The sequence below is a fragment of the Patella vulgata genome, chromosome 3, assembly GCF_932274485.2.
Source record: "Patella vulgata chromosome 3, xgPatVulg1.2, whole genome shotgun sequence".
Lineage (NCBI taxonomy): Eukaryota > Metazoa > Mollusca > Gastropoda > Patellidae > Patella > Patella vulgata.
The window spans coordinates 21,038,867-21,064,143 of record NC_065881.2 but is presented as its reverse complement, the minus strand read 5'-3'; the positions used below and the strand labels follow the sequence as shown (position 1 = coordinate 21,064,143).

The 25,277-nt window shown below is 33.7% G+C and overlaps 1 protein-coding gene and 1 long non-coding RNA gene across 4 annotated transcripts in view; one reads left to right on the top strand and one right to left on the bottom strand.

Moving 5' to 3' along the window:
* LOC126815727 (nibrin) overlaps positions 1-25,277 on the top strand; it is a 417,793-nt gene that overhangs the window by 386,019 nt on the left and 6,497 nt on the right. Inside the window, exons 1-11 of one of the 3 annotated variants that reach the window (XM_050541620.2) lie at positions 11,913-12,047; positions 14,767-14,900; positions 15,765-15,907; positions 17,260-17,419; positions 18,598-18,701; positions 19,410-19,527; positions 20,794-20,984; positions 21,843-21,931; positions 22,549-22,651; positions 23,488-23,560; positions 24,833-24,903. In XM_050541620.2, the coding sequence (XP_050397577.1) occupies positions 12,017-12,047; positions 14,767-14,900; positions 15,765-15,907; positions 17,260-17,419; positions 18,598-18,701; positions 19,410-19,527; positions 20,794-20,984; positions 21,843-21,931; positions 22,549-22,651; positions 23,488-23,560; positions 24,833-24,903 (1,217 nt within the window). In that variant the 5' untranslated portion in view covers positions 11,913-12,016. Of the gene's footprint in view, positions 1-11,912; positions 12,048-14,766; positions 14,901-15,764; positions 15,908-17,259; positions 17,420-18,597; positions 18,702-19,409; positions 19,528-20,793; positions 20,985-21,842; positions 21,932-22,548; positions 22,656-23,487; positions 23,561-24,832; positions 24,904-25,277 lie in introns of those variants that run through there. The other 2 variants (XM_056099967.1, XM_056099969.1) reach the window with 2 other exon arrangements.
* Positions 8,485-10,513, bottom strand: LOC126816300 (uncharacterized). The gene is made up of 4 exons (XR_007678299.1): positions 10,451-10,513; positions 10,263-10,326; positions 9,570-9,630; positions 8,485-8,542 (listed from the first exon to the last, which is right to left on the bottom strand). It is a non-coding gene; the product is annotated as an uncharacterized LOC126816300 (long non-coding RNA).

Genomic DNA, 25,277 nt, shown 5'->3' with positions numbered 1-25,277 from the left:
TAATAAATACTTGAATTCTTTGAAATAAATACTTGAATTCTTTGAAATAAATACTTGAAATTTGAAATTTTTGTAATAAATACCTGAATTGTTTGCAGTAAATTATTTTACCTGACATTGTTTACAGTGTATAACAGGTATTGGTGTTCCCCAGTAACGTTGTCTTGATATAAGCCAATCACGTAGCTTCGCACTAGTAGGTTCTCCTAAAACATTCTCTTCCTGAAATGACAATCAAAAATTGTAAACAATGAAATACCCGGGTCGAGTTTAACTTCCTACTTTTCTACACCAAACAGGCTATTGAAGACAGGCATATGCCATAAGAAAAATTTTGCCCTGAAAATTACATTAATATTAATGTAAAAATAGCACACACACCTATAGTGTAAATGATATTAATGTTACAATGTGAATTGAATTAATGTTAATATTGCACATAACTGGAGATCACTCATCAATTTTCTCAAACAAGTAAGTCAAGTGGATTTAGAGAGAGATTATGTCCACCCAACACAAACCCACAAAGTTAGGCAGTTGAATGTACTCATTGTCACGTTCAAGCCTGGGATCGAAACTACAAACACTTGACTCAATGACAGACCTTACAATCTAAAGCATGTTAGAACAGTCGGCCAACCCCCACAAACATATGTAGATTTTATAGTCTAATAAACTAATCATGGTACACTTTAGTTCCAATAGGGAGGAAACATTTAATGCTTTGTGGAAACAATATTTAAATATCGTAGGCCCTACCTGTAATTGAAGTAATACATGGCTTCTTGCCTCTTCACATGTTAAACCTGATAACTAAAAAAAACATAGAACACTTGTATTAATTATTACAATAAATAAAATCTAGTAGGGGATCAGATAGGAATGGAGTATAAGGTCTTGTTAATACAATCCTTTGGTCATTTTGAGACTAACATATGGCTATTACTCTGTTACATAATTTACCTGGACAGCGGCGTTTCAACCTACCCTTCATAATGTCAAGGGTTCTATTATGTGAGATCCTGTGTATACAAGGTTGAACCTATGTTTTTTGTGCCATCGGAACAACTAGCCCACACTTTCCCTGTGACAATTGGAAACTGGGCTTAAAAAGTGCCCTTATCGTTTGACTACTGCAGCCAAAAATCTGGGAAAGAACAGAAATACAGTATTCCTTTGAGGCATCTTTTAATTTTGAATCCCTGCTTTATGAAGCATTTGTATAATATTATGAAAGTGTATGTAAAATGAAAGTAGAGGTATTCAAGTTGGTGAATATAAAGTGAAAGTAGATGAAATTATTATTCATTCTACCTGTTGTGAGTTGATCAATGTTGAACCATCATCATCTTTATCTATTATAATATTCCAATCAGCTTTTATTATATTACCTATTGTTTCATCACTATCATTTACACTGGGTATACCTAATAAAATAATGTATAATTGTATTATGGACTAGTCAGTAATACTAATAGCTATAACATTCCAAATCTATTAGATCCCAATCGAAATCTGATTTTTCACAGCTTTTAATCCCCCCTAAAATTTAACATTTCATTTAGAAAACTAAATCACAATACCAACTGTAAATAATTTCCTGGCTTGGATTTATTTGGATTAAAAGAGGCTCATCACTTATAAGTGCTGCTGGCTTGTTAATATAGTCCTCATATGACTTCTATTCATTATATCTTTGTAGTAAATACTTTCATGAAATTGAACCATTTTGTACTGATATTCCTTCTAGTGGTTCAACTTTCAGAATGTTGGCAAGGGATTCAAATTCCCCTCAAATAACGATCAGTAATATTATGACCGATTTTTTTTCAATTTTCAGACTTGTTGGATTTATGTTGCAAATTTCAAGTTAAGTGTTATTTCCATAATTCGATTGCTTATATATACAGGTCTTAAGCAGTGAAAGGACCCAGAGAAATCGACAGGGTGGCACAGGCGACCCTACTCCTCCATGGGATCGAAAACATGTCACTTGATTCAATTACAGACCTTATGATCTAAAGCCCACTAACTAAATTCCAAAATTTTAGATTATGTTAATTACCTAAATGAGCATCATGAAGAGCTCCGATATCATCTGTTGTTTTATTGGTAAATATAACTGGTATCTGATCTTGTGTTATCGGATGTATTGCACTAATATTACTTTTAGTTATTCCTGAAAAATTTCAAAATAAATGTGGTTTAAAGGTAAAAAGTGAGACATTATGTAATAAAGTGATACTTTATGAGGGCATAATCTTGTATGAATAATGTATGATAGGCACGTTTCACATATCATTATTTGAAATAATGGTACCCCAACATCAATGTTTTAAATATCTATAAATGAACTCATTGATATAGAATCTCATAGCAATCATAATCGATATAGAATCTTAATTATTACTGTTATAATATTCACAACTGATTTTCTCAGATACAGTCCTAATTTCAACTAACAGTAAATAGAACTTTAAATAAGAATAATTTATTACCTAAAAATGTCTCCTTATTTTCCTGAAAATACATGATATGAATAAGTATTATGTAGGCTTCATTTAATAACAAAATGTCAATGAATCAGGTTATGAAATAGAACAAACAAATACAAACTACAAGATGAGTTTCATACCTTATAATGTTTTTAAATGTTATTAAAATATTTTCATACCTTATTAATTTTTTCATACCTTATAAAATTCTATAAAGTTAAGATATTTTCTTTCTTCTAAAGTTCAATATTTTCTATCTTATAAAGTTCAATATTTTAATACCTAAGTTCAATATTTTAATACCTAAGTTCAATATTTTAATACCTTATAATGTTCATTTCATACCTTATAATGTTTAATATTCTACAACCTTATAAAGTTTAATATTTCATACCTTATACAGTTCAATATTTTCATACCTTATATTGTTTATAGAGTGGATGATCTGATGTAAGTTGTATGTGTGATATGCCGTAAATATATTCTGGTGTACTGGTATATACTGATAAAGGCTCTGTCTGTACTTCATCTCCAATCTAAAATATCCAAAATATTATTACTAACAGTACATAAACCATATCACAATAAATAGCAAACATTATTACTAGAATCATATGACAATCAATTACAAAATATTATTACTGGCAGTACAGGAATCATATGACAACCAATCATTTACAAAATATTAATAGCAGAAAATGAATCAAATAATAATCAATTACAAAATACTAGTACTAGCAGTAAGTTAAGGAATCTTATTACAACCAATTACAAAATATACGTTTGTACATAATTAACACTTGGTCCATGAATCATCAGTAAAATGTGCATTAAGCAAGTGTTTTTCAATAAATTCCAGTCTGTTTTCCCCATGTCAGTGGTGCAAGATGGTGGGCCTGGCAAAGAAAACCAGCGGCTGCCAGGCAGGATACGCCCACATTTTCGAGAGATGGATAGAGAACAAGCTAACAAGAAAGTGATTTTTCCTACAAACAAGGGCCATAATTCAGGAAATTACAATTCGATATGCGCATATATCGAAAGGAACTGAGATCTTTGTGTTATAAACTTACATTTCAAGTTTCAACAAAGTCGGATAAAAATTGTGACCCCTATAGGGTCCACAACCTTGATATACCATATTTTTACGCTATTTGGGAACGAATGGTGGCCATGATGTCTGTAAGTTTTGGGCCGATTCTCAGTCATCCTTAGGGTGTAACGGTGATATAATAGAACGTTTTTTTAAATCGGATAAAAATTATGACTTCTATAGGGTCCACAAGCTAAAAACGTGATTTTTCGTACAATCAGGGGCCATAATTCAGGAAGTTACGGTCCGTTATGCACGAATATCAAAAGGAACCGAGATCTTTGGGTTATAAACTTACATTTCAAGTTTCAACAAAATCGGATAAAAATTGTCACCTCTAGAGAGTCCACAAGCTTGATATACCATATTTTTACGTTATTTGTGTACGAGTGGTGGCCATGATGTCTGTAAGTTTTGGTCCGATTTTCACGAAATTCGAACTCAACCATCCTTAGGGTGTAACGGTGATATAATAGAACGGTTTTTAAATCGGATAAAAATTATGACTTCTATAGGGTCCACAAGCTAAAAACGTGATTTTTCGTACAATGAGGGGCCATAATTCAGGAAGTTACTGTCCGATATGGGCAAATATCGAAAGGAACTGAGATCTTTGGGTTATAAACTTACATTTCAAGTTTCAACAAAATCGGATAAAAATTGTGACCTCTATAGGGTCCACAAGCTAAAAACGTGATTTTTCGTACAAACAGGGGCCATAATCCATGAAGTTTCGATCCGATACATGCCAATATCGAAAGCAGCCGAGATCTTTTGGGGATAAACCTATATTTCAAGTTTCGTCGAAATCGGATAAGAATTGTGACCTGTAGAGAGTCCACAAACAATTGTGGACGGACGGACAGGGGCGACGGCATAATACGTCCACATGAAAATGTGGGCGTATAAAAAGTCTAGTTGTTTGAAAGGTATGGAAACCTAAGGACCCATATACATCATTGGCTGCATGCTAAAGATCCCCTGAAATACAAATAAGAGTAGGCAGCAGCAACTCTGTCTTAGAAAAATTTCCTCTTAGTCCAGTTGCTGCAAATAAGTACTGTTAAGACGTTAAACCCCATTTCGTTTCATGCATTTAGTTTTATCTATATATTAATTAACCAACCTTATACTTAAATTTAATACAATAAGCTAGTGCACCTATCCAGTGTTTCTGATTGTCTATTATATCTCTCCATAAATCAGCATTAACTTCTTCTAAACCATCTAATAAAGACTGGAAAACAAAATATCCAACTGTCCAATAAACATCAAAAATTAAAATATCCAATAAAGATAAAAAAAAAATATCCAAATATCTAATAAAGATAAAAAAAAATATCCAAATACCTCCTGTTTAGAATTTAGAGGACTATTATTGTTCATTAAATTACTTATATCAGGTTTTTAATAAATCCAGGCCCAGGGTTAAATATTAATCCGGCCCGCCACCCAATCATGTCTCGATATTAAGACACTAGCTTCTAATAATATCGCAAAATATGACACCCATGTTGCTGTAAAAATTACCTTAGAATAACTTGTTGTTTTTATGAACCACTGTTCTAAGTTTCTTTTTTCAACTCTAGCACCAGATCTCCATGACAACCCATCCTCACCGATTTGTTCATCTGCTAAAACAGTCTGGTCGACCGGGTCCCAATTTACTTCACCCTGATTTAAAATAAACAAACATCAAAATAAACATATTATATTTGTGATGTATCTGCGAAACCTCTAGTATAAGTTACATTTGCAAAGTATCTGCAAGAGACAGTGAGAGAGAGAAATGGAGTTTAGTTTAATGTCCACTCGACACAAACTAGGTCATTTCGAGACTAACATGGTTCAAACCTCTAGTATAAGTTACATTTGCAAAGTATCTGCAAGAGACAGTGAGAGAGAGAAATGGGGTTTAGTTTAATGTCCACTCGACACAAACTAGGTCATTTCGAGACTAACATGGTTCAATTCTATTTCAATAATTTGCTTGCGCGTAGGAGTCTTTAGCAGTGGGAGGAAACCAGATGACCCAGAGAAAACCTTTAAGGTTGAACAGCAACCCTACTCCTTGTCACGTACAACTGGGGAATCAAAACCACACCAGTTGACTCAATGACAGACCTTATGATACAGCGTGCACATGCTAATCATTCGGCCATCCAACCCCCTGTGTCTGCAAGGACTCTAGCATAAGTTATATTTGTGAAGTATATGCAAGGACATTCAAAGTATAAGTTATTTTGTGAAGTATATGCAAGGTAGTAGAAGTTATATTTGCCAGACAACAGAAAGCAATCTAGAAATGAGCACATGTGCATTCAAATGGAGAAATTGGAACATGTTTGCATTCTCATGTAGATGGAAGGGCGCCAGGGTGGCTACGTGAGTAAGGCAAACCCAATTTCATTTCTTCGAAATATAAGTCTCAGAATTCTTTTGGTTATCATACAAGTCATCACAATCTGATTCAATACACAGTAGATAGATAAAATATAATCTCTTGTAAGTTCTTATTCATATTAGGCTACATTATATCTATCAATGAACCTTAATAATAGATGAACTCTTCTTTGTACATGGTCAAGGAGTGTCTTGATAATATTTCTATAGTTTAAGACACAATCCACCAGGCACTATCTACAGTGTATAAAACAGGTTGTGTTTGTAGACTTATCAAACCTTTTACTACATCATCATTGACTATAACAGTTGGTGCATAGGTTAAAAAATAGGTTATCACTGGGCTTTGACCTATTTCATATCAAACAAGCCAACAGTGAGGCTGATGTCCCCCGCCGAAATTGCAAAATAAATAGATGACACATATTAATTAATCGCACATTTATTTTTTTCACTAAGTTTCATCACTCTCTATCAGATAGAATCAAGATTATCTTGTCCCAAACCATCGACAAATGAAATCGATTAGCTCTGCTTAGCTTCAGCTCGAAATGTTAATTATTGAACTCAGTCAAGACATTCACCTAATGAACATCTACATATACATCAAGTTTAAACATTCACCTAATAGACACCTATGCCAAGTTTGAACATTCTACCTCAATTAGAAGGAGAGTTATTGTGTTCCAAAGTTTCTACCAATCAAATTGCTTATCACTCTGCTTACCCTCAGCAAAAAATGTTCATTATCGAACTTAGTTAAGGTATTCATATAATAAATCTATACACCAAGTTTCATCAATCTCACTTAATTAGAACTAAAGTTATCGTGTCCCAAAGCATCAACCAATCAAATTGCTTATCTCTGCTTACCCTTAGCGGAAAATGCTCATCTTCGAACTCCATCAAGGCATTGACCTAATCAACACATACACCAAGTTTGAACATTCTAGCTCAATTAGGAAGAGAGTTATCGTGCCCCAAAGTATCAACCAATCAAATTGCTTATCTCTGCTTACCCTAAGCGGAAAATGCTCATCTTCGAACTCCATCAAGGCATTGACCTAATAAACACATACACCAAGTTTGAACATTCTAGCTCAATTAAAAGTTATCGTGTCCCAAAGCATCAACCAATCAAATTGCTTATCTCTGCTTACCCTAAGCGGAAAATGCTCATCTTCGAACTCCATCAAGGCATTGACCTAATCAACACATACACCAAGTTTGAACATTCTAGCCCAATTAGGAAGAGAGTTATCGTGTCCCAAAGCATCAACCAATCAAATTGCTTATCTCTGCTTACCCTAAGCGGAAAATGCTCATCTTCGAACTCCATCAAGGCATTGACCTAATAAACACATACACCAAGTTTGAACATTCTAGCTCAATTAGGAAGAGAGTTATTGTGTCCCAAAAAGTGTGACGGACAGACAGACGGACAGACAGACGGACAGACAGACAGACAGACGGACAAACCCATTTTAATAGTCCCCTGCTTTCTTCGAAAGGCGGGGGACAAATATATTTTCTCTCTTGGACCCCCCCCCCCCATTTCCATCTGCAAAATCTGCATTTACTCTGATCGTCCCATATTAGAGGTGTTAGGACTCTTTCAGTACATGTGCCACCACCTTTCACATAAATCTTTGATAAACTGTAATACAACAATACAACCCATCTTAACCTCCCATCCGAAAAACTTGGCGCATACATCGTTTCTGTTCTTTTAGCCTTTAGGTGTTCTGATATTACTGCTCAAGCTCTCAATAACAACAATAATTTCACAGATTTAGCTCTTACATAATGCATCTTTACTGTCTCAGATTACATGTATAGTCAATATCATTTATCTCAGAACAATCAAACTTACACAAATTTGTAATGATTTTTGAAAATTTTAAACAAAACTGTACTGTAGTCAATATAAAACAAAACAAAAAGATATAAAATTCTCTAAATATCCTTTTCATGAAAAAATTGAGACAATTGTGTACCAGTCAGGAAAATATCTCAAGTTAAAACTTAAAACTGAGATTAAAAGCAACTGGTAACCATTACTATTTGTGTAAAAGTGGTTGTTTTAGCTGACAATATCAAACCTTTATCCATTCATCATAGACAATAGAACATTATATAAATAGACAATGGGGCATTACATAAATAGATCAAAGGACAGTAAATAAAGACATTGCATAAATAGACAATAGGGGAGTGTACATAAAGCCATTACGTACAGTACATCAACAATAGGACAGTACACAAAAACATACTAAGACACTAAGGCAATAGGACATTGTCATTAAACAAAGAGACAAGAGGACATTGTCATTAAACAAAGAGACAAGAGGACATTACAACTGACATTACATAGATAGACAAGATGACATTACATAAATTGACAAAAGGACATTACTTATAAAGGCTAGCCAGCTCTATTTTAAAATAGAAAATTAAATACCTTTTTCCTATAAACAAGTCCAGCTTCTAACATCTTCAAGAAAATAAACTGTGTCCATTTATAATAGTTGGGATCACATGTAGTAACTTCCTGGGGAAAAAAGTACAACCGTACATGGGAATCAATAGAAATTGTAAATATGCATCTTCTAATTATCACTATCATCATGCCCTTGTATTAAAGTATTTTTTCTAAAAGCACAATAATCCAGATTATTCACAAAAATCTCAAAAGTAAAAGACATGTATTATTTTAATGTAAAGGCTGTTACTATTGTGTAATTAGGCATGCAAGGATATTTCAAAAGCCTTCATAGAGAATGTGCCAACTAAGACAAAGACAGCTGAATTAATATTACTATTTTATGTAACAGAAAAAATCATTGCGGTGAGAAAATAATAGAAATCAATGGAAAGTTTAAATGGCCAGAAATGACCGATTTAAACAATTTTTGGACAAAATTTTTGATAAATAAAAAGTATTTTTGATTGTGTACGGGGTTTCAGGCTCTATATTTAAAGGGGAAGTCCTTATTTGGAAAGAACACTTTAAATAAAATTGTTTTTTCAGCACGTCATATTTCAGGAAAATTTCAAATTAGAATATGAAACTCTACATTTGATTGATAGGTTACATAACATAACCTACTTGGTTTCACTCTTCAATTGTATGATTGACTTGATATCATAAGGATCATTTATAATTACGACTTCGGCAAGTAATTAGATATGGCTATCTAGCCACTTACAAAGTGTAAAATTTCAGGAATTTTGGCCAAACAACTAAAGTTTGTGAGAATCGTACACCCTGAATTACAAGTTATATTTACTAAAATATATTTGGGACTTCTCCTTTAACATTTATTTTCTTACAATAGGGCTCTAGATTTGCACATGTACAATAAGACAATACACGTTGACAATATTCAATTAAAAGATATGGTTTTTATATCATCAAAATATTATTAAATGACATTTGGCATTAATAATATTTTAATAAAATAAAAACCAAATTTTTAAATTGACTTTTGTTATCAAAAGATTTGTATATAAACTGGTACACATGATTATACTGAACGGTAAGTCAATAAGGAGACATAAACACAAAGGGAACTTACTCTGTTCCAATCAAAACTGCATAAAAGATCATCCAGTTGTTTCCTCATACTACTTATATTTCTGTTAGAAAAAAATGAGTAGACTGAACAGTAAATACATGCATACTAATTTTATCATACTTATTGATATCTTCCTATGTGTTTGGTGATATAATTCCATAAATGTGTTTCAATGAAAGTGTTTGCCTGTTAATTGGTCCAATTGAACAGACAAGGTGATCATGTCCATTTTTTACACCAACTCAAAATTATGAATGGTGGATTATCTGGCAATCATGTCTCAGAGTATTCTTTAACCCTACAGAACAGTCACCATTTATCTCTGGGCTTTGTAGCTCATTTTTGAAACCGCCTGAAACTACTTTTCACTAGACTGCCTCAAATTAACCACGATACAGCACCGGTAGATAGACCATAAATAGTTCACAGTTATTCACATGATCTGAGGTTCTAGAGGTAGCGGTAGTTTCGTAGTTTCAGGTGCTCAAGGGGGTTAAACCACACATTAAATAGATTTTGGTAACTATCATTTACTTTTCAAACACAGGTATCCATGTGAGTGCTCAAAAATTAACAAACAAAATTTAAACTTTTCATCTACATTGATCTATTTTGATAAAGAATTATAAATTTTAATATAGCATGAACAAAATAAAATAAATTACTGTTTTGTCCATTTATCTGGTATTTCACCTCTGTCTATTGCTGCATTTTCTGCTGGTAGACCAAATGCATCCCAACCCATCGGATGTATAACCTGAAAAACAACAAATTAAATCAATGAAAATTTTTAATAGTTATAAAACCATAGGTTCAAAATATTATTGGTTTACATTAAAATATGAATATTAAATAATAGAGATTAGAGAGATAATACACACCTCTTTCCCTCGTAATCTGTTGAATCTCGCCATTACATCACTGATGGTATAAACACGAACATGACCCATGTGTAAACTACCACTAGGGTATGGAAACATTGATAAAACATAAAACTTGTCTTTATTACTCTGTAATAAACAAATAAACAATATACAAAACTAAAATAATTACATGTACATGCTTCCATAATAATTTTTTTTGTTTTTAAATAATTACATGTACCGGTACGTGCTTCCATAATAATTTTGATTGTTTTTAAATAATGTACATGCTTCCATAATAATCTAGTTTTATTTTTAAGCCATATGATTCTGTAATCCAAATAAAATTATATCTTGATTTGTTTTATCTTTATGATTTTTAATCAGATTAATATCTCTAAAAGACAACATCAGAAATGCGTTGTTCAGTTTCACCTTATTTTCTGTTATTTGTGATTTGTTTTCCAAGTCATAGTTTTTCAATATTGGTTTCCAGTAATCTTCTATTTCTTTTCTAACATCTTGATTAAATTCCTGATCCTGAAAAATTAATTGTTCAGCGATATCACTTTTTATTATCCATTTTTGAACTGTTATAGCAAGAATGGCCAGCTTTTAATGTAATTCTTACATAATGCATCTTTAAGTACAAAGTAACAATGCTGACTTTCTTCAATTTTTAATTTTTTAACAAAATTAATCATACAAGTTAGATCTAAATTAAATTCAATTCGGAAAAACAAGATTTTTTAACATTACTTGTGTCACTTGAGAAACTTAATTATGAAGGTTTCATAAAAAACAACAATCACATCAGCTTCGCTCTACTCAGGCAATGCCTGTTACATATTAGATACGGTACAGTAATACTGTATTACTAGTGCATCACACTAGCCGTTTTAAAAAAAAAAAAAAATAAATAAACAAATAAATTGTAAAACAGTGACAATTGATAATAATTTAAACAAAGTAATTACCCAAATACCAGATTTTGAAAAAAGATTTCGAGATTCTTGAAGATCAAATGCTCTTGATCTTGAGGAAAGTAAATATCGGTGAACACACCAAGTTACGGTTTGTGAGGATTGTCTCTGAAAAGCCATTGCTTTCTTTTACTTTTTTCCCAAAAAAATAGTATTTTTAGAGCATACAAGAGAACTACAGAGAGTTAAAATGGTGACTGAGTGTAAAGGTTTTAACTTGAAAAATTCGCACACTCATGGGCGCAGCCATATTGAAATAAGCGCCGCCTGCAGCATATTAAAAATGCTAAATTGAAAATGAAACGGAACATAAAATATTAATTGGGATAAAACCAAAGAATATTTTTTTCTTTTATTAATATTTTACATAAAAATATTAAAATTAATTGCAAATCTCAATTTAGATTGCTGTAGCTAAATAATGTGTCGAATAGTCGGATATGTTATCTCATTTCGTTTGTAACTTCCTACAATTATTCATGTACCAAATTTGAATGGATCCAAATTAAAGAGGGGAAAATGAAACTGTTATACAGTTTTATTTACACTTTCTTTATTAATTTAATGAATAATAAAACACTTACAATCAAGCAGTAACGAAATGTGGTATCTTATATCAAATTTGAGATCAGGTAATAGGATATAACCTGCTGCCATTTAGAGTCAGATACTTTAAACATTGGTTTTTACCTGTGGCTGTTGTGCGTTACCAATCCACCCCATGTAACGTTTTACCGCCGTGAAGCCCGACGACAAAATAAGAACATTCACTAAAATTTAATACATTTTATATCATAAATACATAAATAATAAAATAGAAAGTGCAATACATACAGTACACGTAAACAATAAATAAAACATGTCATATTGGCAGATAATTAAACATCAAACATGAAACAATGGAATTGGCACGACCTATTCCTATAATTTAGGGTGGTACTTTTTACCGCCGACCACCGCCGACTACCGCCAACCAATACTTTTACCGCCGACCAAATATTGTAATGACTTTCGACCGTAATATAATTACCGCCGACCAAATACTTGTTACCGCCGACCAAACGCTTAATGATTCCTTGTTACCGCCGACTATATAAAATTAATTAAATTATTAGTGACAAATAAATAGATTTGGTTAAATACACAGAGTTTGATAAAAATATAGATTTTATTATATATAAATATGGTTGACAATCGAATACGATAATGTCCAACCTAGCACCAAATTAGTGGGACCTCATATGAGATCTTACACAAACGACCACAAAGAGGACAACTGACTGCACCCTCTGCAGTTGAAGGTTGATTCTTTACCGCCTCACATCTCTTCTGCTGGTCAATATAAATCATATTAATTATTATTCTTTGGATGGGAACTATATGCCTATGTTGTTTAATATACAGATTAATGACCATGTGCAATATGCATGGACATCTCTATACGTTCTTGATTAAGGTGTGTATTCAGGTAGGTGTTAACTCAGATTGTTCTGGCTACTACTTGGCATGTGTCCTTTCCTTTTTGTTTACTGTCAAACCCTTGTCCATAGGTATATAAAGTCCAGAAATATATATCACCTCGGTGGAAGAGGACGTAAAATACAACTAACTAACAACAACTAAAGCACCAGGTAGTAGTAGTGTATCAGTATAGCTTAATGTTATTCCTTTGCTACCTTCGCTATGTATCGTTCCAAGAGAAAAATCGTGTATTCCAAACGTGCTGCCCTTTACCCATGTGGGGTTTGTCGTAAGAATTATAACACCAACTCAGTCCAATGTAACGATTGCAGCGTCTGGTACCATTACGGCTGCGATGGAATTAACAAAGAGCATGTGCCATTTGTAGAAAATGCGTTGAACAAGTTTAAGTGCCTGACATGTCTTTCATGCAATATGAATGAAAAATATGAATATGAGAAAGCTATTCAAAGGTTATCTAAGGCTAAAAATCAAATTTTATGTACAAACGCTTTCCTTGAAACAATCTTATATATATATATATGAATAAAACAACCTGGTCGGCGGTAATTATATTACGGTCGAAAGTCATAACAATGCGGTCGGTGGTAAAAAGTATTTGGTCGGCGGTAATTACACAACGGTCGGCGGTAAAAAGCATTTGGTCGGCGGTAGTTGTACGTGATTACACCTCAAATAAAAAATAACATTCTTGTTGTATTCTTTTTTTATAAAAAAACAAACAACCGTAAAATAGTCGGCGGTAACAAGGAATCATTAAGCATTTGGTCGGCTGTAACAAGCATTTGGTCGGCTGTAACAAGCATTTGGTCGGCGGTAATTATATTAGTATTACGGTCGAAAGTCATTACAATGTGGTCGGCGATAAAAAGTATTTGGTCGGCGGTAATTACACGACGGTCGGTGGTAAAAAGGATTTGGTCGGCGTTAAAAAGTACCACCGTATAATTTAATAACGATGCGATGAACTAAATTTACACGGCAATTCCATAATTGTTTCGGTGCATTAAAACATATTTTTTTCTCAAGCAGTTGTAGCCTAAAATGCTATTTTTGCAATTTGGCATGATATACATGCACTATTGTCATATTTTTTATTATTGTTAATGTAGGCTACTCCTGCTAATATATAATATTTTTATCAAGATTGTTATTATTATGTTATCAGTGGTATTTGGCTTTATAAAGTCATACTGCGGTTCCACGGCACTATAGATATTTAGCATTCACATTTAAAATCCTAATCCATTATAATTGCCAGATATTTCTGACATTTCCTGCTATCCTTTCATAAGGCCCATTCTTCATGAATTTTTTTTTTTTATAATACTTATCTAGTGCCTAATTACACAATGAATAACAACAGTATTTACATTTAGACACGGTACATGTAGTAGCACATTCTTGACTTTTGAGACATATGAACAATCTCTATAGCTTGTTGTGTCTTTATCTTATTGTATGTTTATAATTGTATATTTTAATCATTAATTTCTACATTAATGTATGACTATAATTACTAAAAATATATGGTTGGTATTTAAAGACCTAAATTTGGGATTCTTTTGATCTCTGACATTAAATAGATAGTTGAATTACCTGGTTATCTGGATAGTACAAATTAACTATCTGGCCAGATACTGCATGGTCAAAATATTGACCATCCGCTGCAGTACACCTATTGAAATTTAGTTTTGTATTTTATGATTGTAATCGCAAAATGTTATTTATAAACCTGTACCAGTCTAGGCAAAATTGTTCACAATATATTGCAATAATACTGTTTGCAATACACCTTCATGCAGCGCAATATGAACCTGGGCTGCAATACATGGCACTACTTGATATTTAGATTTTGTAATATTTCAGATGAGCGTTATGTGTTTTTATGTGGTAAAGAATATGTATTTGGTAGAAAAGATTGTGATGTGATATTAACTGGTGATCCTGCTGTTAGTAGAAGACATGCTACTATACAAATCAATCATAGTGAAAGTAATCTGGTATGATATCACTATTTATATATAAACATGATAATAAACGCTTAAAATATGAAATTTCACCATGTTTAAACCATGAAACTTCTATTTTCGGTGATGTAAGACCATTATATCTTCCGTCTTTTGGAGAAAGCAGCTTACTATTAAAATGTGTTTGTCCGCCTGTATGTCTGTCTGTCCATCACACATTTTGGAACACAAAAACACAGACTCTTCTAATTGAGGTAGAATGTTCAAACTTGGTGTTGATGTTCATGTAGTGTATGTCTTGACTGGTTAAGTTTGCCTAGTTAAGCAGATAAGCAGTTTGATTCTTTGTAACAGATAACAGAACATCAGCATTATAAATGATATGAACTTTATTTAGCTATGAAATAGGAATAGGTTGGAAGGAACCCTATTCTAAGTTGGGTTTAACTGTCAGGAAACTCGTTACACGATATACCTTTCAACAAGAGAGAAACTGGATATTAACGTCTTATAAGGAACCTGATCTCACTCAGTGCACTAGAAATTATGAGTGTTGGAAGATGTTGCGTAGCTTGTTTATTATCGTAGTAACGGTACTGGACAAATGAGACTAAGTCTTTATTATCAAATTTATTGTCAAATTTTTAAATCTCTCAGGTGTTCTAATCCATATAAATCTCTGCCATCCAATGGTCTAAAGAGTTGATTATGGGCTTGCCATGTTAATGAATGTCTAAATAATAATAGTTTATAAATAACATTTGAAGCCATTTGAAGCTTGCAATAGGCAAATTTAGTTCTTACAAAATGCAATTAATTAGAGAATATCATCTATTTCTTCTGGGATGGGAGTAAGATGTATCAACTTCATTCTTGGCTTGTTTTCTTTTTGTTTAGGCCTTTCCACACAAATTGCCATTAGTTCTGTTAAAAGATTTGTCTAAATTTGGAACCTGGTTGTCTGGTAAAAGAGTTGAGAGTGAAGCTCATCTGAAGGATGGAGATCAAGTTTATTTTGGCTCCCCCAAATCCAGTTTTACGTAAGTGTTATTTTGGGTATTTTGCAACCCCATCTGACGAACACAAAGTTTAGTTTGGTTGCCCCAAAGCAAGTTTTATGCAAGTGTTATTTTGAGTATTTTGCAACCTGGGGGGTTGGAATGCCGAATGGTAAGTGTGTACCATATGGTCTGTCAACTGGCGTGATCTCGATTCGCAAGATTTACATGACAAGGAGTAGGGTCGCCTGTCCAACCTCGTGGGTTTTCTCCGGGCCCTCCGGTTTCCTCCCACTGCTAAAGACCCCTACGTGCAAGCAAATTATTGAAATATAATTGAACCATATGTAAGTCCCAAAATGACCTGGTTTGTGCCGAGTGGACATTAAACCCCATTTTTCTCTCTAATTTTATTTTGGCTCCCAGAAATCCAGTTTTATGTATATGTTTTTTGGGGTATATTTTTAATTTTATATGGTTCTCTATCTCTAAGAGTAAAAATGCCACACCAATTTGAATTTCGGTTCTTCAGGGCAACACCTATTATAATTTTTACTCTTTACTTTATATTTAAAAACAAAAAGTTTTTGGCTGTTCTTCTCAAAAATTTTTTAGTTCCAACTATTTAAATTTTGACATTTTAAACAAAACATTGTTCACGCAAGTCCCAACGAACTAGAAATTAAATTAGTTTGGCCAACCCCTGACCAAAAAACCCCATAAATCACTTGGTGAAATCATTGTACAAAATGATTGATAATGACTTCATAAAATGGTATGGACATTTTACCCATAAGCAGGGCTTTTGTTGCCCTACAACACCACAAAACGATCGGAAACAAGTAAAACTGTTAGCTATGTAACCCGCCATCAAATAGAAGTATAAACTATTTAATCAGTATCGTAACTGCATTTAGGTGGCTAGTGGCATAGCCAATTGAAGTCGCTTGATGTTAACGTGGACAGGATTGATCAAAATCGTGGTCTTCACAAGTCACAGACAGCTCAGTTTAAACTTATCTTTAATTGTTGTTAGGGTGACATAAGACAGGCTTTAAAGAGTGAATTTGTTCTGTAAGAAATTGAAACTAGATTTTTTGAAACTAGATTACTTTATTTGTTAAAATCTGCTGTTTATTTAAAAAATACTAACTCTAGTTTGTATAATTGATCAAAACTGAACATTCTCAACAATGTCATACCAATTTGAGTTTTTACTTTTATTTGAAATCAATCTTTTTGCCAATGTCGATTTTTACTTTCATTTGTAATCAATCTTTTTGTAAATGTTTTTTATTTTTATTTTCAACATTCGGTTAGGCTATATAGAATGTTTTCATCTTAGCATTTGTTATGTACTTTAGGTTACAAATGGTAAATTTAAATATTTTCAGGCTGGTGTACGAGCCATTTATTGTAGCAACATCTTGCTTGGATACTCCAGCTAAAAAACTAAGTCGTACATTTATTAGTGAAATTGGTGGTCATCTTGTAAATGACTGGCGTAAAGATTGTAATCTTCTGGTGATGAATTCCATCAGCGTTACCATTAAAGTAAGAATATTCTTTTTTACGGAAACAAAATTAATTTTGAGTTCTACAGGGTTTTTGGCAGCTGTGGTGGCTCAGTGAGTAAGACACTAGCTCACTACCAGGCTCCGAGTTCACAAAGCATTCTCAGACTTAAGTTAAGAATCCCCGGTTGTACGTGACAAGGAGTAGGGTCGCCTGTCCAGCCTCGTGGGTTTTCTCCAGGTCCTCCGGTTTCCTCCCACTGCTAAAGACCCCTACGCGCAAGCGAATTATTGAAATAAAATTAAACCATATGTTAGTCCCAAAATGACCTAGTTTGTGTCGAGTGGACGTTAAACCCCATTAAAAAATAAAAAAAAAAATAAGAATTTACTCAACTTTCAATCACTGTTTATGAGAAATATCTTTGATCCAGAAACACAAAAATTTGCACATAGTTTTCTTATTAATGAATTTGAAACACTAAAACAACAAAAGTTTTATAAAGGACTATATTTTAGTTTAAATAAGACAAACAATTTTGAGTAAATTTTTAACTTGAGTCTGAGAATGCTTTGTGAACTCGGGGCCAGGTCTCCGGTTCGCTCGGGGAGGTTGGATGGCTGAATGGTTAGCGTGCGCGCGCTGTATCATAAAGTCAGTCATTGAGTCGACTGGCGTGGTTTCGAATCCCCGGTTGTACGTGACAAGGAGTAGGGTCGCCTGTCCGACCTCGTGGGTTTTCTCCGGGTCCTCCTGTTTCCTCCCACTGCTAAAGACCCCTACGCGCAAGCGAATTATTGAAATAAAATTAAACCCTGTTAGTCCCGAAATGACCTAGTTTGTGTCGAGTGGACGTTAAACTCCATTTATCTCTCTCTCTCTCTCTCCGGTTCGCTCCCAATTTTGGCCAAGAAAGTTCCTCAGCTCAGGATTTTTCGACGTGTTTTCCCTATGTCGTTGGTGCAAGACGGAGGGCATGACAATGAACAGTGTCTAGTCATTAGGATGAGACAAAATAACAAGTAACTGTGTACATGTTGGCCCGAATGTAAAAGAACCCATGCTTTAGTACCACTGACCTAGAAAATTTCCCATATAGCACACTGAATGGTGTATGCCCGTTTTCATTACCACGATTGTGGCAGAAAAATGAAGTGGAATGTTAAACCCATTTTTTTTTTGTTTAACTGAAACTGACCTAATCTTTTGTGTTTCAGGTTGTGTGTGCTTTAGTGTCACAAAAATGTATTGTAACACCAAATTATCTTGAAGATTATTTGAAATATCTGGGAAAAGAAGGAAACGAACCAGACCCTAAAAAGTAAGTTTCTTTAAAAATTTGAAGACAGTTGTGATTGATTGGTATTACTAAATTATGTTTGGCATTCAAACTTTTCAACCTCAATTACCTACCAATTGAACACAGTTCGCAAATTGTTGTATTGTAATTAAGATATATTTAAAATAGTAAAATTTAAAGGGTGTATAAATGGGTCTAAAAACACATTAATGTAATATGAGTGTATATAAAGTGATTTATATTAAATTATTGTAATTTCTAATCAATTGAACAACAATTGTTCACGGCTAATTAGTCAATTCTATACGTTTTTTAAAATTATTTTATGGTTTGTGAATTAACCATTACTAATTACTCCTACATTGAAATGTAGTATATGGTTTTCTTTGTTTATTACAAATGGCGCCTGAAATGATAGAGTGCACGACTCATGTACTGATTTGAAAATGTTCATTGTTTTAAATATTGGATGTTATATAGAATTCCCCATTTTCATGGCAGTATAACACCATCAATGTTGATTGAAATTGTCCATTTTGTATTTTTAATTTCGAATAGTATAGAAAATTTTGAGTTAGAGGTTTAGCTCCTTTAATGATGCCGAGTGTAATTTGAGGGATTTTGAATCCCTTGCGATCTACAATATGGTGAAAGTTAAATATCTAGGAATCTAGGAAAGCTTTTTGCTATTTAACAGATTTTTAATTGATACATATGATTATTTTTCAGCTATTTACCAACTGTTATTGAATCAGAAATTAATTCTGACAGTGTTTCTTTCTTACCTGATGTTAGACGGAAGACATTATTCCAGGGAATGAAATTTATATTTCTTATTCCCAAACAGGTATTCTATGTCATTTTAATTATGAATGATCATTTAAATAGATCATAAACTAGTGGTAATGCTATAATATTCTTGAAGAATAAAGCTAACTATGGCAAGTGGGTCTAAGTATGGGAACTGCTTCGGCCATATCTGCTAGTCTTGATTGAAATGCATTGAAATTGACAGGCTGGAAAACTTAGGTGGAAGTTCACTAGGTCAATGGCTTGACTGAGTTTGCTGATGAGCATTTTCGGTTTAGTTTAAGATTAGTTAAAGTTTTTTCTATGCTTTGGAACATGATAACTTTGAATCTAATTGTGAAAGTGATATAAATGAGTGTATAATTCCATTGTGATAACGAGCAATATCTACTTTCGTTGAGCAGTGTGGTAAGCAATTGGATTACATGATGCTTTACAAAATGATAAATGGACAAGTAATGGATGTCATCAATTTAATATGAGATTGAGGTAGGGGACATCAATTTGATATGAGATTGAGGCATGGGAACATCAGTCTCAGTGTTGGCTTGTTTCTTTTAGTGACTTAGTGAGTAAGACGTTGGGTTGCTAACCAGCAGGTCTCGAGTTGGCGCATGGTATTGGACGAAAAAAATCCCCAGGATTCTTCCAGCAAGGTTTCCTCTTCTCAGTGATGCATGATGGAGGGCGTGGCAAGTAGGGTGTCTACTTATTCGAATATGTGAAAAGATCGATGTCATGTGTATGCATTGGGGGTGCACGTAAAAGAACCCTTGGCAGTTTTAATTCTATGGACTGTACCAATGCTGTCCCAATCTGATTAAAACCCAGATCCTATTTTGTTTCGTTTTTTATAGTTCAAAATTTCGTTTTACTTGTCTTTACTACACTAGAATCTGGAAGAGTTGTTATCATTGACGTGTTCTGTATAATGTGAGGGGTTAGCCAATGAAACAGTATGTTACGACGAGCTTTAGGTGTGTTTTGCATGGAACTGTGGGTAATCGACTAGTAACATCAATGCTGATTGGTTTATCAAATGTCTGACGTAATAGGGTCAAAAGGTGCTTGTCTGACCCCTGACGTGACCTATCGCTACAACCGGTCAGATGTTCATGTAGTGTAGGCCATTGAAAGTATAAAAAAACGAAACGAAATATAGATCTGTATTTTAATCAGATTGAATGCTGTCCTGACAAAATTTCTCTCCTAACACAATTATTATGGTGTAGACTGCCTTCATTAGCCAAGTGGGTGCAGAAAAGTAGGATATTAAACCCCATTTCATTTCTTTTCATTTCAGTTTAAAAAGATGAATGTGGCCATTGAATTAGCTGGTGGTATGCCTATATTAATGGAAGAAGGATCAGATGATAATGATGATAGTGTTTTGTGTCAGGATGGAACGGTTGTCATGACAATAACTGAAGATTTAAATTCTTTAACCCCTAATGCTAAACAATGGTGTCACCAGGTACAAAAAATCCTTAAAAAGTAAGTTTAAAGACTATGAATGATTTTAGTGCTATGGAATCCCCTGCAAACTATAACATTGTGGTAGTTGAATCTCTAATAGGAATATCAGTCAAAAAATTGTTCGATTCTGTTCAGTATGTATAAAGATATGACAAACTGAATATTCCATTGATCTATCTTGCTCCCATTGCAACAAGACGCCACCACCTTTATTTGTTGTGAACTAAATTGAAGGGCCTAGTTTAAACCCAACTGAATCCAAGCCGAGAGATTATCTATAGTTGGTATTTAGATTTTGTTTTCTTAAACATACATTATGCAAGAGTTAAATCTGCCTATTGCAGGTCTTTCTTTTGGCCTGAAATGTTATATTAACTATTAAATAGACTTTACCCGGTATTAACTTATCCAAACCGTAATCAACTCTCGATGTCATCTTATGTGTCAGATTTTCACTGGATTTGAATCAGATATACTTTAGTAATGATGATCAAGGCTAGGCTTGAAATTCTAAAGCTAATATGTCGGTTCAGCGTGGAGCAATTTAACTGAAATTTTCAACATGTTCTATTTATGTTTCCTGTGTTTTTTTTTTTAGCTATTATAGCGAGAACAGTCAACACTTTATATCATCTCCCATAATGTATCTTTAATTAAATGTCACGATAATCAGTCTGAGTGTATATTAGCCCAGTTGTATTTGAACAAATATATATACTGTTGTGTAAATTGTAAAAGATATATAGTGTACATAGCGTATAATTGCTTTGATCATTCATTAGTGGATAGAAATTATGTGCCATATCAATATACACTTCTTCTTCTCCAATCAATATGAACAACATATTTACAGCATCAGGTTTTTTTATATTTTAGAAATAAGAAAAATATGATTCCTGATTCTGAAATTGGCTATGCCGTATTGTTTTGTTCAACAGAAAACCACTGTAATCCTGATATATCTAGTAAGTTTGTTTCACGCAACGAGTCAACTGTTTGTAAATAAAACAACAGATATCTATTTCTAGCTGTTAAATATGACTCTATGGCTATGATGTTGGCTCAGTATTCCTGAGGTAACGAGGTTCTTGTGAAAATTCTATACGATGCGATTTTCTATCCTTGTTTCTGATCGTTAGTCATGTAGAAAGGTGTCTAGTCGTTGGATGGGATATAAAAAAGAAAGGTCCCGTGTATACCATTAGCTGCACGTTAAAGATCCCCTAACAGTTGGAAATCAATATACGGTAAGAATAAGTTGTTGACTGAGCAAAATTACCCTTATAGCACACATTGGCGTGCACGTAAAAGATCCATTGACAGTTGGAATTCGATATAAGAGTAGGCTGTAGTGCTGCTTTCCGGGCAAAATTTCCCTCATAGCACACTGTATGGTGTATGCCCGTCTTCATTAGCCTACTTGGGCCAGAAAAGTAAGACATTAAACACCATTCTGTTACAGCATTGTTATACATGCTTTTAATCTATTCCATTCTGAAACACAGTCTGCAATATATTATTACTTTTGTTTGCCTAATACATTCTATGTATTGAAGATGGATTTGTCTTGATATTTAAACAGATAAACAGGTTATTCCAGAGATAAAATCTCAATCATTGAATACAGAATCGATGTTTGAAACCTCAGATATATTAGCAGTAAATACAGAAATTTCTCAACAAGGGTAAGTATTGTAAATATTCTCCAAGACAAACAAACTATATAGCATTATTGAACTAACATGTTACGCTCTCGTAAAACAAAATTTACATGAGTGATTACAGAAATTTCAATAAAATATATAAAATAACAGAACCTATCGTAATGAAAATTCTTATTGAATGTTAATGTTAATATATATTTATTGAATAAGATTGTTTGATGTTAAAAGGTCAATCCCGATAATATGTTGGAGAATAAAACTGCTTAATTTTGTGTTAAAATCCCTTAAAATCCTCTACCTAAGGGCCGAGCAACTAAGTCAGTATTTGTTATACATTTTCAAACAACTTAAACTCGTCATCTTCATCTGGAAATGGAGACCGGTGTCCCAAGCTGTATTATGCGGTGTTTTGATAAAAATAATGTGTAGCACGTGGATCATCCACTGTATAGACTTCTAAAGGAACGGCAATCGATAATCAGGTCACCCAACGAAAAAATTAACACAAAATCTTAAAAGGGTTACGTTGTCCGGTGAGCAATTTTGACATTCACGTCCAAATGACTCGTTATTTTGAGCTAAAATTTTGAGGCAAGGTCAATACCCCATTCCTCTATATTCTGCCGCTTAAATTTCATACATGTTCGGACTTTTATTTTTGAGACTCTGTTCAAATGGGGAGAGTCCCTTTAATATATATACTTGTTGAATAAGACTGATGTTAATATATACTTATTGAATGTTAATGTTAATATATATATATGAGATTATACTTATTGAATGTTAATGTTAATATATATTTATTGAATGAGATTGATATTAATATATACTTATTGAATATAATTGATTGCTTACAGGAAGACAAGAAAGACAAAAACTGTAGCAACACCTGGTGGAAGACAAACAGTTGATGAAACATTTATATCAAAGGTAACTTATAACCTATACAAACTCATTAATTTACATCTTTTGTCGACCAGTGTCTAGTTCTTTGCATGGGAAATGAAATAAAATGGGGTTTAACGTCCCACTCTTCTGCTCCGAACTGGGCTAAAGAAGATGGGCATACGCCATACAGTGTGCAATGAGGGACATTTTGCCCGGACAGCGGCACTACGGCCTACTCTTATATCGAATTCCAACTGTCAAGGGATCTTTTACATGCATGCCAATGTGTACACGGGACCTCGTTTTTTCATCCCATCAAGATGACTAGACAGCTGTCTTTGTCAGGCCCTCCGTCCTGCATCACTGACAAGGGGGAACCACGCCGGAAAATCTGGATAAACTTTCTCTGCCAATGCAGGGATCAAATACCCAACCTCCAAGCTAGCGAGCCAACGTCTTACCCACTAAGCCACCGTGATCCCCGCATGGGAAGACAAAAAGAGGTTCCGTATACATGTGGATGTGCACATATTAACCCAGTTGGTGCAGAAAATTAGATATTAGACCCTATTTCATTTCTGTAGGATTAATTAATATTAATATAGCATACTCCAAGAGAGGGTGGATGATGGGTGTCCTTTGAACAGTACATTGTAGTATGAAATTGTTGGTATTAGGACGATGAATTTCCATAACTAATATCACAGTCACATGAATAGAAATTGTGATCATTTTGCTTTAGGTTGATGTCCAATCTTTTTTTATCAGAATATCTATTAAGATATGAAAGATTTATGTGAAGAGTGTTGGATGTTAAATAGATAAACAGCTATGTATAAGTTCTTTATAGTACATTTCATACATCATCATTTCGTACATCCCTTCATTATTGTGTACATGTCTACTCATCGCTCTTTAAGAGATGCCTCACATGCCTGGATACTTCCCAGCAACTCATCAAGATCACATGACCAGGAGTTTTACCTTGACAGGGGACATATCTTAAATCCATATATCACTAACATGGGGAATCTGATGCCAGTTTGGGAGCCTTAGAAAATTGTAAGTGGTTCAATCATGAGTGGTTGGGATCCACAGTCAGACTAATCTATAAGCTTTCTTCGGGCTCTCTTGCTTCCTTGTAACAGCTCTAGGGTACAACAATAAAAATAAAATATTGATTTATCATACATTTGCCCCAAAATAGTTGTTTTAAGTGGATGTTAAAGCCCATTTATTGTTGTCCATCCTCCTTGTTGCAAAGCTTTGTACTGATAACTATTCTGAATAGTCCATGTCCCATTTCTTTTTCAGGAAGCTGTGAAGAAAGCAAAATCACCTGTTCTTAGAACACGTGAAAAATCTCCTGTTCCAATTAGAAAAGGGTAAAACATTTATTTCTAGTTTTACAGAAATACAGTACAATAATGCCTGGAAATAAGACACCTGTCTTAGACAGTGTCATACACAGGCCTTGTCAAACACAATTGCTGTGGTACACCTTTAATTATATTCGGCGCCGAATGGTTAGCACGTGCGCGCTGTCCCATAAGATCTGTCATTGAGTCAACGAGCGTGGTTTCGATTCCCCGGTTGTACATGACAAGGAGTAGGGTCGCCTTGAAATAAAATTGAACCATGTGTTAGTCCCAAAATGACCTAGTTTGTGTCGAGTGGACGTTAAACCCCATTTCTCTCTCTCTCTTTCTCTCTAATGGATAATTCAAGCATGCTTAAATGGACAATAATTAAACCCTGT